Here is a 19329-nt window from a genome sequence, read left to right on the forward strand (position 1 = left end):
GAGGTGGTCAGGCAGCTGAAGGCGTGCAGAAAATTCCTGGCCAGAGGGATGTATGACACCTTTGATGTTGCGTCCAGGGCCGCTGCTCAAGGTGTGGTGATGCGCAGACTCTCATGGCTGCGTGCCTCCGACCTGGAGAATAGAATCCAGCAGCAGATTGCGGACTCGCCTTGCCATGCGGATAACATTTTTGGAGAAAAAGTCGAGCAGGTGGTAGAGCAGCTCCACCAGCGGGACACCGCTTTCGACAAGTTCTCCCGCCGGCAGCCTTCAGCCTCTACCTCTACAGGTAGAAGATTTTTCGGGGGAAGGAAGACTGTTCCCTACTCTTCTGGCAAGCGTAGGTACAATCCTCCTTCTCGACAGCCTGCGGCCCAGGCTAAGCCCCAGCGTGCACCTCAGCAAGGCCCCTCGGCTCCCCAGCAAAAGCAAGGGACAAGCTTTTGACTGGCTCCAGCAGAGCATAGCCAACATCCAAGTGTCAGTGCCGGGCGACCTGCCAGTCGGAGGGAGGTTGAAAGCTTTTCACCAAAGGTGGCCTCTCATAACCTCCGATCAGTGGGTTCGCCAAAGAGTCCGGCAAGGATACACCCTCAATTTGGCCTCAAAACCTCCAAATTGTCCTCCGGGAGCTCAGTCTTACAGCTTCCAGCACAAGCAGGTACTTGCAGAGGAACTCTCCGCCCTTCTCAGCGCCAATGCGGTCGAGCCCGTGCCATCCGGGCAAGAAGGGCTGGGATTCTATTCCAGGTACTTCCTTGTGGAAAAGAAAACAGGGGGGATGCGTCCCATCCTAGACCTAAGGGCCCTGAACAAATATCTGGTCAAAGAAAAGTTCAGGATGCTTTCCCTGGGCACCCTTCTCCCCATGATTCAGTAAAACGATTGGCTATGCTCTCTGGACTTGATGGACGCCTACACGCACATCCCGATACTGCCAGCTCACAGACAGTATCTGCGATTTCAGCTGGGCACACGTCACTTCCAGTACTGTGTGCTACCCTTTGGGCTCGCCTCTGCGCCCAGAGTGTTCACCAAGTGCTTGGCTGTAGTAGCAGCGGCACTTCGCAGACTGGGGGTACATGTGTTCCCATATCTCGACGATTGGCTGGTGAAGAACACATCCGAGGCAGGAGCCCTGCAGTCCATGCAGATGACTATTCGCCTCCTGGAGCTACTGGGGTTTGTGATAAATTACCCAAAGTCCCATCTTCTCCCAGTGCAGAAACTCGAATTCATAGGAGCTCTGCTGGATTCTCGGACGGCTCGCGCCTATCTCCCAGAGACGAAAGCCAACAACTTGTTGTCCCTCATCTCGCGGGTGCGAGCGTCCCAGCAGATCACAGCTCGGCAGATGTTGAGATTGCTGGGCCACATGGCCTCCACAGTTCATGTGACTCCCATGGCCCGCCTTCACATGAGATCTGCTCAATGGACCCTAGCTTCCCAGTGGTTTCAGGCTGCTGGGGATCTAGAAGACGTGATCCACCTGTCCACGAGTTTTCTCAATTCCCTGTATTGGTGGACGATTTGGTCCAATTTGACTCTGGGACGTCCTTTCCAAATTCCTCAGCCACAAAAAGTGCTGACCACGGATGCATCTCTCCGGGGATGGGGAGCTCATGTCGATGGGCTTCACACCCAAGGAAGCTGGTCCCTCCAGGAACGCGATCTGCAGATCAATCTTCTGGAGTTACGAGCGATCTGGAACGCTCTGAAGGCTTTCAGAGATCGGCTGTCCCACCAAATTATCCAAATTCAGACAGACAACCAGGTTGCCATGTATTACATCAACAAGCAGGGGGGCACCGGATCTCGCCCCCTGTGTCAGGAAGCCGTCAGCATGTGGCTGTGGGCTCGCCGTCACGGCATGGTGCTCCAAGCCACATATCTGGCAGGCGTAAACAACAGTCTGGCCGACAGGTTGAGCAGGATTATGCAACCTCACGAGTGGTCGCTCAATTCCCGTGTGGTGCGACAGATCTTCCAGGTGTGGGGCACCCCCTTGGTAGATCTCTTCGCATCTCGAGCCAACCACAAAGTCCCTCAGTTCTGTTCCAGGCTTCAGGCCCACGGCCGACTGGCATCGGATGCCTTCCTCCTGGACTGGGGGGAGGGTCTGCTGTATGCTTATCCTCCCATACCTCTGATGGGGAAGACTTTGTTGAAACTCAAGCAAGACCGAGGCACCATGATTCTGATTGCTCCTTTGTGGCCGCGTCAGATCTGGTTCCCTCTTCTTCTGGAGTTGTCCTCCGAAGAACCGTGGAGATTGGAGTGTTTTCCGACCCTCATCACACAGGACGAAGGGGTGCTTCTGCATCCCAACCTCCGGTCCCTGGCTCTCACGGCCTGGATGTTGAGAGCATAGACTTTGCCTCTTTGGGTCTGTCAGAGGGTGTCTCCCGCATCTTGCTTGCTTCCAGGAAAGATTCTACTAAGAGGAGTTATTTCTTTTTATGGAGGAGGTTTGCCGTCTGGTGTGACAGCAAGGCCCTAGATTCTCGCTCTTGTCCTACACAGACCCTGCTTGAATACCTTCTGCACTTGTCTGAGTCTGGTCTCAAGACCAACTCTGTAAGGGTTCACCTTAGTGCAATCAGTGCATACCATTACCGTGTGGAAGGTAAGCCGATCTCAGGACAGCCTTTAGTTGTTCGCTTCATGAGAGGTTTGCTTTTGTCAAAGCCCCCTGTCAAGCCTCCTACAGTGTCATGGGATCTCAATGTCGTTCTCACCCAGCTGATGAAACCTCCTTTTGAGCCACTGAATTCCTGCCATCTGAAGTACTTGACCTGGAAGGTCATTTTCTTGGTGGCAGTTACTTCAGCTCGTAGAGTCAGTGAGCTTCAGGCCCTGGTAGCCCAGGCCCCTTACACAAAATTTCATCATAACAGAGTAGTCCTCCGCACTCACCCTAAGTTCTTGCCAAAGGTTGTGTCGGAGTTCCATCTTAACCAGTCAATTGTCTTGCCAACATTCTTTCCCCGTCCTCATTCCTGCCCTGCTGAACGTCAGCTGCATACATTGGACTGCAAGAGAGCATTGGCCTTCTATCTGGAGCGGACACAGCCCAACAGACAGTCCGCCCAATTGTTTATTTCTTTTGATCCCAACAGGAGGGGAGTGGCTGTGGGAAAACGCACCATATCCAATTGGCTAGCAGATTGCATTTCCTTCACTTACGCCCAGGCTGGGCTGGCTCTTGAGGGTCATGTCACGGCTCATAATGTTAGAGCCATGGCAGCGTCGGTAGCTCACTTGAAGTCAGCCACTATTGAAGAGATTTGCAAAGCTGTGACGTGGTCATCTGTCCACACATTCACATAGCATTACTGCCTGCAGCAGGATACCCGACGCGACAGTCGGTTCGGGCAGTCAGTGCTTCAGAATCTGTTCGGGGTTTAGAGTCCAACTCCACCCCACTAGGCCCATGTTTTATTCTGTTCCAGGCTGCACTCTCAGTTAGTTGGTAAATTTTTTAGGTCAATCTCAGTTATGTCCTCGCCGTTGCGAGGCCCAATTGACCATGGTTGTTGTTTTGAGTGAGCCTGGGGGCTAGGGATACCCCATCAGTGAGAACAAGCAGCCTACTTGTCCTCCGAGAAAGCGAATGCTACATACCTGTAGAAGGTATTCTCCGAGGACAGCAGGCTGATTGTTCTCACAAACCCGCCCACCTCCCCTTTGGAGTTGTGTCTTCCCTTCTCTTTGTCTTGCTACATATGAGACTGGCCGGCACGAGCCGGTTCGGGCGGGAAGACGGCCGCGCGTTGCGCATCGGCGCGCGAGGACTAGCAAAGGACTTTGTTAGAAAGTGTTCCGATTGGAGGGGCTGCCGTGGACGTCACCCATCAGTAAGAACAATCAGCCTGCTGTCCTCGGAGAATACCTTCTACAGGTATGTAGCATTCGCTTTACATCCCTTGCAGGTGGGCCAAAATGCAGCAGTGTGCTTTCTTACTTGGATCTTCTAGGTTTTCTCACATTTCACTGATTTCAAAAGAGTTTCACTGGCAACTAATTAAATGGAGAATCCAGTTGAAGGTTTTGATTTTGATTTTCAATATACTAAATACTCTCGCTCCAGTTATGCTTGCTTCCTCACTGCATATTTAGCAACCTGCTCAATCATTATGCTCTGCAGAAATATTTCTATTAGATGTACCATCTTTTGGGAGGCAAGATGGCGGCTTGAAGGGAGCACTGAGAAGCTGTCCTGAACCTGCATACCTTAGTTTCTTTGCAATGCTGAAATTTCTTCATTCCCATGCCTGAGAGGAGGGGCAGACAGCGCACTGGTCCTGCAGCACTAGTCACGCCACCGGCGGGTTCTTTGGACTGCATCTTCTTTCCAGGCACATTATCGGGTTCTAGTTCTTCGTTGCTGTAAAGTGCGGGGAGAGGTTTGCCACACTCCCAGCCAGAAGCTGAGACAACGCTGAGACCCAAGACACGGATAGCTCCTCCCATGCCCGCGGACACGCCGAGAAAGGGCCAGGAGACCCTTAACTCTCAAGAGATACTAGAGCTTCCTGGCACAGGAACCAGCTCGGGGAGTGTACCGCCAAATGCTGCCACACACAAAGTTGCAGTTCAATGGAAAGAGACTGCTCTAGAGGAAAACAACTTGATGAAGGAGACTTTGGCTGTTTAAGTAAGTCTTTCCTTCCAAAAAACCCCCCAGATATTATTATCTTTGATGCCATTTGGGATGCTCTTATGGGCTTAGAAACCTCCTTTTCACACAACCTTTTCTCTTTAACTCAACAATCTCAAACTTTATTAGAACTACCAATATTAGAAAATAAAATATTAACTATGGACAAAATGGTGGGGACTAACAGAAAGGATATACCTTCTCTTCAACAAATTCAGCTGAACTTGATAAAGGAGAATATGACTCTTCAGAACAAAATTGAAATTTTGGAAAACCAGCAAAGGTCTAAAACATTAAGACTAATCAATTTTCCTAAACAGGTTTCAATTGCTCCTCTCATAACTTAAAAAAAATATCTTTCTGAAACTTTGAAGATACCGGAACAAGTTTATCCTCCGATTTCAAAAATGTATTACTTGTTACCCTGTACTAAAAAGGAAACGGATCAAGTAGTTGAAGGGACTGAAGTACCCTTTGAGACTTTGAATTTAACACGGATATTAGAAGATGATAATTTAGGAGTAGTGCCAGCAACACTTATAGTGACATTTGTATTACAACTGGATAGAGATTGGGTACTGAAACAATTTTTTCTTCATAGAAATCAACTCTTTCTGAATTGTAAAGTTAGAATGTTTCCGGATGTTTCTAAAGCAACCCCAAAGAGGCGTCAAGAATTTCTTGAACTACGCCCAAGAGTAATACAATTGGGTGGTCTTTTCTGGTTGAATTTCCCCTTTAAATGTGTATTGAAACTGAACTCAGTCAAATATGTTTTTTTTAAATCCTAAACAAATATTTTTTTGGATTTTAAGACAGCTGTGACTCCTTCAACACAAACAAGAGTAGTAATTACATTGACTCCGTAATTTAATAATTAAGTAATCCTGGACTCTCCTTTCTATCCTCATATTTCTTTAATGGAGAACTATTCTTTAAATTTCCACTGATATTGTGATGCCTCCCTTATTGTGGACTAAAGATATTTAAAAGGTTTACATTTCCTAAATGTTGCTTTTTGAATAGTAATACTTATCTTTTCTGTATCAAGAATGTATTCTTGAATTAATTTGTAAACTTCTTAATAAAAAAAAAGTACCATCTTTTAAACAGTTTATGTTGAATGTTTCTCATTCATCCATATTTTGTGTAGCAGGACTGATATTGTGGAATTCTCTTCAAGACATTAAGCAATTTTGCTGTAGTTTCATAAACAATTGAAAGCTTTTTTTAATGACTGTTTTTGCACTATGTTGTTCCAGTTTACTGCTTTTTATTTAATTTAGTTGATTTAATTGTTTATTTTGTGTCTGTTATGTATGTTTTATTGATTACACATGTTTATTTTGTAGGCCGCCAAGAACTGTGGAGTATAAATATTTTAAATGGATAAATACAATTAAAATGTAGGGATATTCTCAACCCAGACAGGAAAATACAAGATAGCCACTCCTTAAATAGCAGGCACTGCCATTCAAAATTAACAATAGCTGATGCCTAGCTTCCTAGAAATCAGCACAAAATTCATGTTAGCAAAGCAATATTAATCATTTCACTCTAATTGCTAGATTTAAAAAAAGCATTCCATTCCATTTATAGAGTCTACAGGACTAAATTCTCAATGTTCTTTTGTGGACTTGCAGTATATGATTTGTGACCAATCAAGTCCTTGACATTGGAGATCTGTGTAAAATTTTATCCCAGAAGGATAAAGATGGGGTTTCACATATAATGCAGTTTTTCACATTTACATGTGCAAAGTTGCATGCAGTTTATTGCATAATTGTTCAGGATGTAATTTAAAAAATTGTAGGGAGAAGTGTTCTGAAACTGATTGACTGAACCCTTCTTCTCCCATCATTATGAAGCTTAAAGAGTTGGAGCCACACACTAAAATAATCTTTTAAAGGAATTTTATAATTCTGGGGCATGTTATAGTGAAATATTGACTCTTCTTGAGTGCCTGAAAGCTTCCCGGTGTTTATCAAAACCTGTTCTCTTCCTTATTTGTTTAGTATTGAACATCTAGGGATCAATGCAGATAGCACATGTTAGGGTTCTGTGCTAAAGCTCACCACTGGGTTTCCTAAAGCATGCACAAAAGAAAAATAATACACTCTGATACAGTAAGCTCAGTAAAACAGCAATTCTTCACCTGCAGCGAGCACAAGTGACTGATGCACACTGCTCCTGTTGGCCCCATAGTCTTCTTTCTGGCATATTCCTATTTGGAAACAGGAAGTTGTCACAGGGAAGTCTGTGTGGCCAGTGCGAGCCCTGTGTATCAGTTGCTGGTTGCACGAGCTTGCTGCCAATGAAGAACTGCTGCTTTGAAAGGTATGTGGGAGCAGGCCTCAATTTTTACAAACACGATCGAATCAGTGAATTGGTTTGAATCATAAATTGGACAGCACAAGTGCTCAACCTTTTTTCTGCTGCACGCTTCTCTGCATCTGCACTGAATAGCTAATATCTTCATTGCCATTGGATTTAAATATGTGCTGTGCACCGATGTCTGCCTGACATTTTGCATACAGCTTGTGCACTATACCTGTTTATGCATTGTGTATCCTTAAAATTGTGCGCTAAAACCGAGCTAACTTGGGCAGAAAGGCTAGTGCACATTATTAAGTCACCCCCTAGCAGTGACAGCTTCATGAAGCAAAGAATTTGTTAGCTCTGAGAAACTGTAGCTTAATTTTAATATATAGATGTATTTAGAGTGAATGCAGTTTACCTAAGGTGGAATTTAACAGAACACATAATATGCCTGCACAGAATTTTAGCTTTAAAAACATTTTCTAGAAAATGAGTTTTTCTTGTTTTATAGTTTTTCAAGACAAATTCTAGACTGTTATAAAACATTGGACAAATTTTCTGATTTATCCCCCTTTTCCCCTATGCAGATGGTCAGTTTGCTTTTGTCAAGGGGTGCCAACATTAGTGCATTTGACAAGAAAGACAGGCGGGCTATTCACTGGGCAGCTTATATGGGTAAGTACTTTTTAAATTTAACCATATTAATTGATCTAATTTTTTGTTAACTAGGGAAGTGAGATCTTGTTTAGACATTGATGTGAATTTATAAAAACTATATTTTGAAGAACTGCTTATTTTATTCTACAGTAAAAAAAGTAACAATTAATGGCAGTCATTAGCATATCCCTATCTCATGGCTCCCTAAACTTGTTCTGATGGCTCCACAACCAGTTAAGTTTTCAAGATATCCACAATGGTTATGCACTGGAGACCCAGTATATGCAACATTAGCTTATGGCTGTGGGGTCATCAGTATAAGTTTGGGAAACCTTACTGAAGCTCCTTACCACTTTTTAGCACTGCTAATTTAATTTAAAATGTATAGGTCATTTTAGCAGATTATTTGAAACAGTGTGCAACCGTATTTCATAAATCATATATTTTCAGTGTACAAATACTAATCACAAAAAACAAAACAGCCCAAGTCCATCAGATCCAAGCCAGAATTAATTCTAGGCAAGATTTCATCTATGTTTTCTTTTAAAGGCAAACAACTTCCTACCCACACTTGATGGAGGAGGTGAAGAAATATTATGGAGTTTCATGATGGATCTAGAGCTCCACCCCTCCCACTCAACAAAGTAAATGTGTATGTGTCGTGAAGATAGGCTACACCAGATATCTAAATGCTCCATCAATCAATCAATAACACCAATAGATTGACCCCTGAAGAAGACTGTTCTAGCCGAAACATGGACTGTGTTGGGTCTGAATTCAGAATATGGCAGCACATATAATTGTTTAGGCATCCCCTGTGCCTATCCCACATCTTTGAATTTGCTCACTGTTTTTCACTCTACTTCTCTTGGAGGGGCGTTCAGGTGTCCACTACCCTCCCTGTGAAAAGCTGTTTCCTGACGTTACTCTGAAGTCTACCTCTGCAACCTCAATACATGTCCTCTAGTTCTACCACCCCTATATCTCTGAAAGAGGTTTGTTTGTATATTAATACCTTTCAAGTATTAATATAGAAACAAACCTCTTCCAGAGATGTTGGGATGGTAGAACTAGAGTACATGTATTGAGGTTGCAAGAGACTTTATACGATAGAGAAAAGAAGAGAGGTGATATGATACAGACATTTATCATATCGCCTGTCTTCTTTTCTTTATCTTATACATCTCGTATGTCTTCTGGCACACACCCCGTTCCATTCTAGTCACTTTCCTCAGAACTGCCTCAAGTCTTTTTATGTCTTTAAGAGATACTGCTTCCAAAATTGGACACAATACTCCAAGTGGGTCCTCACCAATAACTTGTACAGGGGTATCAACACCTCCTTTCTTCTGCTGGCTATGCCACTCTCTATGCAGCCTAACATTCTTTGAGCAACAGCCTCCACCTTGTCACATTGTTTTGTCACCTGTTTTGGATTTCTAACCTCAGATGCATCACTTTGCTCTTCTTCACATTAAATTTTAACTGCCAAACATTTGAACATTCTTCTAATTTTTGTAGATCTTTTCTCATGTTATCTGCTCTCTCCTGGGAGTCCACTCTGTTGCAAATCTTGGTGTTGTCCGCAAAAAGGCAAACTTTTCCTTCTGACCCTTTAGCAGTGTCGCTCACAAATATGTTGAATAGAATATGCCACAGTATCGATCCCTGAGGTATTCCACTACTTTCTTTTTTATTCTCTTAGTAAACTCTGTTTACCACCACCCTGTGCCTTCTGTCATTCAACCAGTTCCCAATCCAGTTCGCCTTCTGAGTTTATTTATGAGCCTCCTATGAGAGACTGTACCAAGCTCCTTACTGAAATCCACGCAGACTACATCTAGCATGTGCCCACTACCCAGTTCTTTGGTTACCCAGTTAAAGAAATTGATCAGGTTAATTTGGCATGATTTTCCTTTGGTGAAACCATGTTGCCTTGGTTCTTGTAATCCACTGGATTCCAGGAGATTCTCTATCCTTTCCTTGAGCAGTGTCTCCATTATCTTTGCAACCACTGAAGTAAGGCTTAAGCAGCCTATAGTTTCCCACTTCTCTGTTCTTGCTGCCCACTGGAATTCTGTTTTCCATTTCCACTTTGATAGACCACATGGTAACTAAATATTCCTATCTGTGAAGATGAAGTATCCACCTTTTTCTCAAAGAAAGGAAAGTTATTTGTAGCAAATATTCTATGAAGACAGCAGGACATGAGTCCTTATAGTACCCTCCCACCTCTACAAGGAGTTGGCTGGTTGCTTTTTACCTAAATACAATCTGAGGTGGCTGAGTGCCAGAAAAGGAGGGGATTTTTAATTTAGCCCATGCCATTTTCACTTGTAGTTAGTTGTTACATTCAGGTACTGCATGTATTTTCCTATTGCCAGAGGGCTTACAGCCTACGTTTGTAGCCAAGACAGAGCAGGGTTAAGTGATTTACTCAAGATCACAAAGAGACACAGTGGGATTTGAACTGTGCATCCCTGGTTCTCAGCTCTTGCTGCCTTAACCAGTAGACTACTCCTCCACTTCACTGTACATGTGCAGTTGTCTTCTCCTGAAAGCTCAATTAGAGACCTTGTCTGTACCTCTCACTGTTCATTTAATGTTTCCCATCTGGAACGGCTCATATTTTGTTGTCCTCAGAGAACCCTTGTTTGCCTTTTATACCTGTTCTTATATTTTAGAAAGTTATCATAGTTTGATAGTCTATGAAAGTAAACATTTTTAAAAATTGTTTCCAGGGGGTCACGTGATGCTCTGAACAGGAGAGGACGTGATTCTGTGCTCTCTGAGGCCCCTGCTCGATTAAAGACATTATTAACCTATAAAACTTGCAAGGAGACGATATAAAATCACCTTACCAGAAGGAGAAGGTTACATGGAAAAGTACCTGGGCACAACAGCTTCAAGTATGGCCAGCAGAAGCGCTAAAAAGGACAAAGAAAAAACGAAGGCAGCGAGCGCAGTGGGGGAAGGCCCGGCGCAAAATGGCAGCGTGCAGTTCACAGAAGAACAATTGAGGCAGCTCACAGAGGCGGTCGGAGCAGCGCTGGCACCAAAGCTAGAAAAACTGAGCGAACGAAGCGCGGAATTTGAAGCGCTACTTACAGATACGATCAGAAGAACAACGGAACTGGAAGCAAGAGTATCAGCAGCGGAGGATGAGATCGGGCCCACCACGCGGCAAGTAAGCGTGCTCGAAGCCAAAGTAGAGACGCTGACGGCAAAGCTGGATGATATTGAAAACAGGTCGCGGCGTGGCAATCTCAGGCTGGTGGGCCTGCCTGAATCTGTTAGTGATCGGGTGCTTGCCTCTGTGCTAGAGACTTGGCTGGCAGCTGAATTCGCGCTATCGGATCATGCGGGGAAAGTTTGCTTAGAGAGAGCGCACCGAATAGGGCGATTTCAAGATGGAAGACGGACACCCCGCACAGTAATTATAAAGGTGCATAATTATGTGCACAAAACAGAAATTATGCGAGGATACAGATTAAAACGCAATGAGGTACGCTATGATGGACATCAGATCAGAATATTCCAGGACTACTCAGCCGCGTTGCAGGAGAAGAGGAAAAAATTCACACCTCTCTGTCAACAACTGCATGATCAACATGTTCCATTTATGCTATTGTACCCTGCACTGCTGAAGATCAAAATGAACGGAGCATGGAAGCAGTTTGACAATGTTTCTGCAGCACAGCAATGTGTACAAGACATAAAGGAAAATGGACGAAATATTGAGCAGAAAGAAGGAGACGTCTGACATGTTTAAAAAAGAGTAGAATTGCTGGTTTACAAGGTTTATGGTAAGGTGTTGTTACCATGTTAAATGTGAAAATTGCAAGAGAACTGTTACTTGTAAGGGCGGGGGCCTGGAGGCACTGAACCCCTAGAACCTATCTTATGATGATAGGCGGGGCATTGGGGGAGCCACGGGGCAAGGAAGAAGAGAGGGGGGAAGGGAGGGGGGAAGGGAGCAGCTGGGGAGGGGGGGGAAGGGGTAGAGGGAGGTTAGAGCCCCAGAATCCGAGGGAAATTAGAAGACAGAGCTATAGAAAAAGAGATCATGCTGCTCGACACAATAAGAGAAGACACCAGGTGGGGGTGGAGACCCGAGGGGGGAGGCTGGGCTCCCCGAGGGGTGTTAAAATGGATTTAGCTGAAAGGGGAAATATAGTTGATGATTATGGTTAAAGGGAGTAATAAGGGGATACGATTAGCCTCCTGGAATGTGGGAGGGATCACGTCCCCGATAAAAAGAACAAAAATATTAGACACATTGAAAAGACAAGGGGTAGACATAGCTTGTATCCAAGAAACGTGCCTGCCACAGGAGGAGCAGAATAAACTTAAACGGCACTGGGTGGGAGAAATTTTCGGGTCTCCCTCTAGTGGTAGAAGGGGAGGAGTGGTAATTATGCTGCACAAAAGTTTGGCGGCCCAAGCTAAAATGTTGTTCGCAGACAAAGAGGGACATTATGTGGGAGTTAGCCTGAACCTGCAAGGGCAGTTGTGTACGCTGGTGGCAGTGTATGCACCACAAACAGGTGGGAAAAAATTCTATGCTCAACTGATGGCGGAGTGCCAGAGACATGGGAGAGACCCTTTAATAATTGCGGGAGACATGAATCAGGTACTGGACATCCAGTTGGATAGGTCAAACCCTAGAGGCGTGAGAGGAGACGATGAGGTCACATTGCTGGCGGAGTTCTGCGACTCACTGGGCTTGGTGGACCCGTGGAGGCTATTGCATGAAGAAGAGCGTGATTTCACGCACACGTCGCGGGCCCACCGAACCCAGTCACGAATAGATTATATTTTGATGGCGCAGGGCCTACTCCCCCAGATACTTACAGCGGAGATAGGCACAGAAGGGGTGTCTGATCATGCGTTAATATGGGTGGACCTGGAGAGGCAGTTGTATTATCAAAAACCCAGGGGGTGGCGCTTCCCGGCCTACCTATTTTCGTTACCCGAGTTTAAATCTTTTCTAATAGACAAATGGGAGGATTTTGCAGCAAACAATAACCAACACTCAGATAACCCTGGCCTGTTCTGGTCGACCGCAAAGGCGGTGATCAGGGGAGACCTGATAGCATACACTAGCTTCAGAAACCAGAAAATAGCGCAGAAAATTATGGAATTAGAACGGCGGGTTAGGTTGATGAGAAGGCGCTACACCAGGGGCCCCACACAGGTGTCTTTTGAAAATCTTATAAACGCAAGGACAGAGTTAAATAGCTTACTCCATGAACGAACCATGAGATCCATGGTAATGCGGAAATATGCTCTTAAGCGGTTTGGAGATAGACCTGGGGGGATGTTGGCACGCTTGGTAAAAGGAGCACGAAAGCCACATTTCATAACACGGCTCCGTGGGAGAGCGGGGGGGATTGCTACCCATCCAGCAGATATTGCGGAAATATTCCGGAAGCACTTTGAAGAGTTATATAAAGGGGAGCCCGAGAGGGACTTTAAAGAGAAAATTCGAGACTACCTGTTAAGATCCAACATGCCCAAACTCACTGATGCACAGATAAAAGAACTAGATTTACCCTTGACAACTAAAGAGGTGGGGGTAGCGATCCAGAAACTAAAATTGCACTCGGCGCCTGGCCCAGACGGCTTCTCCAGTGAATTTTATAAACTCTTAAGAGTTCAGCTAGAGGGGCCCCTGGTTAACCTTTATGAAGAGGCTGTGGAGGATGGTAGATTCCCTAAATATGCGAATGAGGCTATGATAAGCTTAATACCAAAGCCGGGAAGAGACTTATTAGATCCAGCTTCATATAGGCCCATATCGCTGATCAACGTAGATATTAAGATATTGTCGCGGGTCCTGGCAGAACGTTTGGCGCCGGTGCTGCCATCTATGGTGAGAGCTGAACAGGTGGGATTTGTCCGTGGGAGGCAATCTGTGCTGAATGTACGTCGGTTGATTGCGGCTTTAATAGAAGCCCCTGCCAGGGCACCCTCGAGTTTGGTGATCAGTTTAGATGCGGAACGTGCCTTTGATAGGGTGCTTTGGCCCTTTATGTGGGAAACATTAAACTGGATGGGCTTACAGGGGTGGTATTTCCATGCAGTGCAGATTCTTTATGCAGACCCGGCGGCATGCTTGTTAGTAAATGGGGTGAAAACACAAGGATTTAAGATAGAGAGAGGCACGAGGCAAGGTTGCCCGTTATCCCCCTTGCTGTTTGTGCTTACCTTGGAACCCCTGATAAATGTCATAAGAGAACATCCGGACATAGCAGGCATTGAGGTGGGAAATGAGGTTTTGAAAATCTTAGCATTTGCAGACGATTTGCTACTGGCAGTGGATAAACCGCAAATATCAGTAAGACACCTGATGATGGAGCTGCAAAACTATGGGGTACTATCGGGATTTAGATTAAATTACAGTAAGTCTCTGGCACTCCCAATATCAGAGTCCACAAAAACGCAGTGGAAGGGATCATTCCCATTTCAGTGGGTCGTAGGGCAAATAAAATACCTGGGGGTTATAATACCCATTCAGTTGGACACGGTATATGACAAAAATGTGGCCCCCCTGTTGGCAGAAACTGCGCGGCTGCTGGGACTGTGGGGGTCTTGCCCTCTGTCACTTGCGGGGCGAGTAGCGTTGTATAACATGGTGGTGGTGCCCAAGTGGCTTTATAAGTTCCAAATGCTGCCATTATATCTGGGGGGACGGGAAGAGAGGAAATTGCAGGCTGTGTTAAGGAGCTTTCTTTGGAAAAACAGGCGTCCCAGGCTTGCTTTAAACATTTTGTATAAGCCAAAAACGCATGGGGGAATGGGACTGCTTAATATGAGATATCTTACTGTGGCATGTGCCATGCGAGAGACTGGCTAGTGGGCTGCCAGCAGTTCACAAATGTACAATTAGAGGCCTCAATGCATTCCAAAATACACCTTAGCTGGCTGCTGCATACGACCAGAACGAGATCCGGAAGTCAGCCACGGAAGAATCTATTTATTAACTCATTGAGGGCAATGTGGCGGTGGCTGTGCCGCAGACACGGATTCTCAGCGAAGGCCACTCCATTCCTGTCCTTAAACTTGAACCCGGATTTCCCAGCCGGAACTTTGCAGCAGACCTATGTAAGGTGGAGGCAACAGGAGATACACTATCTTTATCAACTCCTAAATGAAGATGGGCAGATAAAGCCGTTTGAGGAGCTGCAGGCAGAACATCGGTGGCCACAGACAGATTACTTCGCCTATCTGCAGGTACGACACTACATAACATCTTTGGGGGCTGTAAATCTCAGTGAAGATGTGCAGGAAGTCCTAGCCACGGCACTAACATTAGGGTCACAAAATGTAGTGCCTTTACGTTATCACCATAGATACTTACTTGACTCCACAGAGGATATAGACTATCGTGGATTAGCCAATAGCTGGCAGGAAGATATTGGAGCAGAAATTACGGAGGATGTGTTACAGAGGTACCTAAATTCAATACTACAAAGATCAGCTTTTATTCGAGACTGGGAACAACAATACAAATTTGCGGTGCGCTTTTATATAGCACCGGCCCGTGCAAAGAAAGCTGGATTTGGTACTGGTGAATGTTTGAAATGTGGCGCTGCTCAAGCCTCTCTGGGTCATATGTTTTGGGCTTGTCTCCACGTTCGGCAATTTTGGACTCTAATTTTTGTGGAACTTACACGTTGCTGGAGTAGACGGCTGTTGGCTGACCCTCTGATTTTGTTTGACATTTTCAATCTCAAAAAACCTGCCCCAGCGGGATTAACAGGGTTTCTGCAGAGGACCTCAATGATTGGAAAGAAAGTAATACTACTTCTGTGGAGAGAAGAAAAACCCCCATCGAAAGATTTGTGGCGAACTAAGATGATAGAACTTCTACACACTGAACTTTGCGGAATGAAGGTGGCTACAGCACAAGATATCAGCTCCTTTAGGAAAGTCTGGAGAAGATTTATATATACTTTACATCCAAGCGCTCAACGGCGGATCCATCAAAGACTGAGAACTAGACTTGGGCAGCTAGAAAACAATAGACCTTGGAGAAAATAGCCTGTTTTAGATATTAGTATGAACTTGGCTGTTGGGGGAGGGGGGGAAAGAAAGGGGGGGGGAGGAGGGAGATGGGCGGGACAAAAAAGTGAATGTACAAAACTGTGTAGTTACCAATGTTATTGTATTTGCATGATAAGAGCAGTGCTTTAAGAGATGGTTATGATATGTATCTGTTAATAAAAACGATTTAAACATAAAAAAAAAAAAAAAAAAAAAATTGTTTCCAACTCAACAGAAGATGGAAAGAATTATGCAAAAGAGGTCAATAAATATCCATTTCTCCATTTGTGTGGGGGCAAAATAGTAAATTATGGCAGATAAAGACCTGTATAGTCAAGGCAGCTAGATTTGTACCTGCTCCCCTCTATGCCCTTTCTAAAGTGTGAAGGTCTTTTAAGTTTTGCTTTGTTTCCAACATCTTTCTATAAAGGGATCTTCTGTGTTTATATCACTGTTTTTGAATTCCCTCACTGTTTTTGTCTTCATAATTGTTACCCAGAGGACATTACATGCATTCACCAAACTTTCTGTGAAAAAAGTATTTCCTGATGTTACTCCTAAGTTTACCACCTTGCAACCTCAATTCATGTCCTCTAGTTCCACAGCTTCCTCATCTATGAAAAAGATTTGTTTATATATTTAATACCTCTAAAATATTTAAACATCTGTATCATATTCAGACCTTTGTCATACTGGTGCAAACTCAAACTCCATACCATTTTTGTTACCTTCCTCTGAACTGCTTTCAGCCTTCGTCTTTAGTCCTTAATGAGATACAGCCTCTAAAACTAATACAGTACTCCAAGTGGGTCCTCACCAAAGACACCTACAGGGACATTAACGCTTGTTTTCTTAGAAACATAGACATATGATGACAGATAAAGGCCAAATGGTCCATCCAGTTTGCTCATCCTCTGTAACCCTTAACAACTCCTTTTCCTAAGGGATCCCACATGCTTGTTCCATGCTTTCTTAAACTCTGACAGTCCTCGTTTCCACAACCTCCGCCGGGAGGCCATTCCATTCTTCCACCACCCTTTCCGTAAATTAATACTTTCTTAGATTTCTCCTAAGCCTATTTCCTCTTAACTTCATCGTATGCCCCCTCATTCTAGAGTTTTCCTTCATTTGAAAAAGACTCTCTTCCTGTACATTAATGCCCCTGAGATATTTAAATGTTTCTATGATATCTCCTCTTTCCCTCCTCTCCATCAGCGTACACATGTTGAGGTTCATAAGCCTGTCCTTATGTTTTATGTCCAAGACTGCTTACCAATTTTGTAGCTGCCTTCTGGACCGACTCCATCCTGTTTATATCTTTCCATAGGTGTGGTCTCCAGAATTGCACACAGTACTCTAAATGGGGCCTCACCAGAGACTTATACCAAGGGCACCATCATCTCTTTCTTCCTTCTGGTCATCCTTCTCCTTATGCACCCAAACATCCTCCTGGCTTTGACCATCACTTTTTCTACCTGTTTGGCCACTTTAAAACCCTTTAGTGTCCAATGTTCCCCTAATAAGCCATATGGGAACAGATTGATGGGAACATTGGACACTAAAGGGTTAAAGTCACCAGACACAATCACCCCCAAGTCCTGCTCTTCCTTTGTACACAGAAGCACTTCACCCCCTATATTGTACCATTCCCTCAGATTCTTGTGACCCAAGTGAATGACCCTGCATTTTTTAGCATTAAATCTTAGTTGCCAAACATCGGACCATTCTTCAAGCTTCGCTATGTCCTTCCTCATGTCATCCACACCCTCCGGGGTGTCCACTCTATTGCAGAGTTTGGTATCGTCTGCAAAGAGACAAACCTTACCAGACAGCTGTTCCAAAATATCACTCACAAAGTGTTAAAAAGAGCCGACGCTAGGACCGATCCCTGCTGTACTCCACTGATAACATCCTTATCTTCAGAGTAAGCTCCATTTACCACTATCCTCTGTCTCCTTCCTTTCAACCAATTTAAAACCCAGTCAGTTACTCTAGGTCCCATACCGAGGGAACTCAGTTTATTTATGAGTCGCCTGTGTGGAACCGTGTCAAAGGCCTTGCTGAAATCCAAATACATTACATCCAGAGCCCCTCCCAAGTCCAACTGTTTGGTTACCCAGTTGAAAAAAATCAATCAGATTCGTCTGACACGACCTGTCTCTAGTGAAGCCATGCTGCCTCTGGTTCTGCATTCCATTTAGTTTGAGAAACCTCACAATTCTCCGCTTTAGGAGCGCTTCCATTAATTTACTCACCACCGAGGTCAGACTGACAGATCTGTAATTTCCATCCTGCTCCTTCCACTCTTGTGCAGAGGGACCACATCCGCCCTTCTCTAGTCTTCTGGGACCACACCAGACTCTAAGGAAGCATTGAAGAAGTCAGTCAGCAGAGCCACCAGAACTTCTTCGAGTTCCTTGAGCACCCTCAGATGTATCCCATCAGGCCCCATCACTTTGTCTACTTTTAGTTTAGCTTGCTCCTCATGAACATTGTCCATCTCCTTTTGCATTTGTTTTCTATGCTCCTACCCCCGGCCTTTCATCCGTGAAGACAGAACAGAAATAGCTGTTAAACAGTTCAGCTTTTATCCTTATCAGCTTCCACATATTCCTCCCCTCCTGCTTTGACACTCACAGTGCTATTTTGGCATTTCCTCCTGTCGATTACATCAGGGGCATAGCCATGGGCGGGCCTGGACGGGCCCCGGCCCAGCCCAGCCACTTTCCCTCCAGGCCTGCCCATCCATGATCCAACAGAAAAAAAACCCCACTCTCTTCTTTCAAGCATGCTCACCTCACTGTAACGAGGAGGGGTTCAGTAATAGCCTAGAAACCCTCATACACAAACGCTGTGTTCGTGCAGTAGCCAATCGCATTTGACACTTCATGGCTTCGCTCCTGGCCAATGGCGCGTGCTGTTGCTGCAGGGTGCGGTTGCTAGGATCCGAACGGGACTGTATCTGTGGTTGCCTTCAGTTTAAATGCGGCGGGTTTTGGGAGAGAGAAGAGCAAGCAGCCAAGTGCTTAGCAACGGGAGATGGAGAGTGCCAGGAGCCGAATGTCTGCAGGGCAGCGTGGAGTCAGGTAGGATCGCGAGAGAGGCGACAGGGCCTGGTTGCTGAGAGAGAGAAGGATGGTACGGACCAGTGCCACCTCATTCGGAGGAGACTATAAGGCCTCGGCACTGTGAAACCGCATATTTCACTAGAATAAAACCTCAAGAGGACGTACGTCTCCACCGCCTCAGCTCTTGCCCCACTGTGGCCTTGAGCTGTTCAGTTTGTGACTGGACAGAAGGTGGAGAGCGAAGGACGATGTTGGTGGAAGGGAGAGAGAGAGAAAGGGGACATGCTGGATGGAGGTGAGAGGGGAGAAGCTGGATGGAAAGAAAGAAGAGTTGGGATGCTGGATAGAAGAGGGGTACAAATAGAAAGATGAGTGGAAAGATGGTGGGAGAAAGAGAGGACATGGAAAAGGGCAGGGGAGAGACAAGCTGTTGGGGAGAAGGAAGGGGAGCAAGGGGGAGACCCTGGTTGGTCAGATGGAGAGAGAAACAGGAGAAATGCTGGATGAACGGAGGGAGAGAGAGGAAAATGCTAGAAGTAGGGCACACTACTCATGCCTATATATATATATTATATA

General features: G+C 45.2%; 1 protein-coding gene across 1 annotated transcript in view; it reads left to right on the top strand.

Annotated features, from left to right (window-relative positions):
• The window catches only part of LOC115458763 (serine/threonine-protein phosphatase 6 regulatory ankyrin repeat subunit A), a gene marked incomplete at its 3' end in the record, with an annotated part of 235790 nt that overhangs the window by 14561 nt on the left and 201900 nt on the right, over window positions 1–19329 (top strand). The window contains 1 exon segment of the mRNA XM_030188574.1: window positions 7567–7654. Coding sequence (XP_030044434.1) covers window positions 7567–7654 — 88 coding nt within the window.

Source organism: Microcaecilia unicolor, unplaced genomic scaffold, assembly GCF_901765095.1.
Source record: "Microcaecilia unicolor unplaced genomic scaffold, aMicUni1.1, whole genome shotgun sequence".
NCBI classification, from domain to species: Eukaryota; Metazoa; Chordata; class Amphibia; order Gymnophiona; family Siphonopidae; genus Microcaecilia; species Microcaecilia unicolor.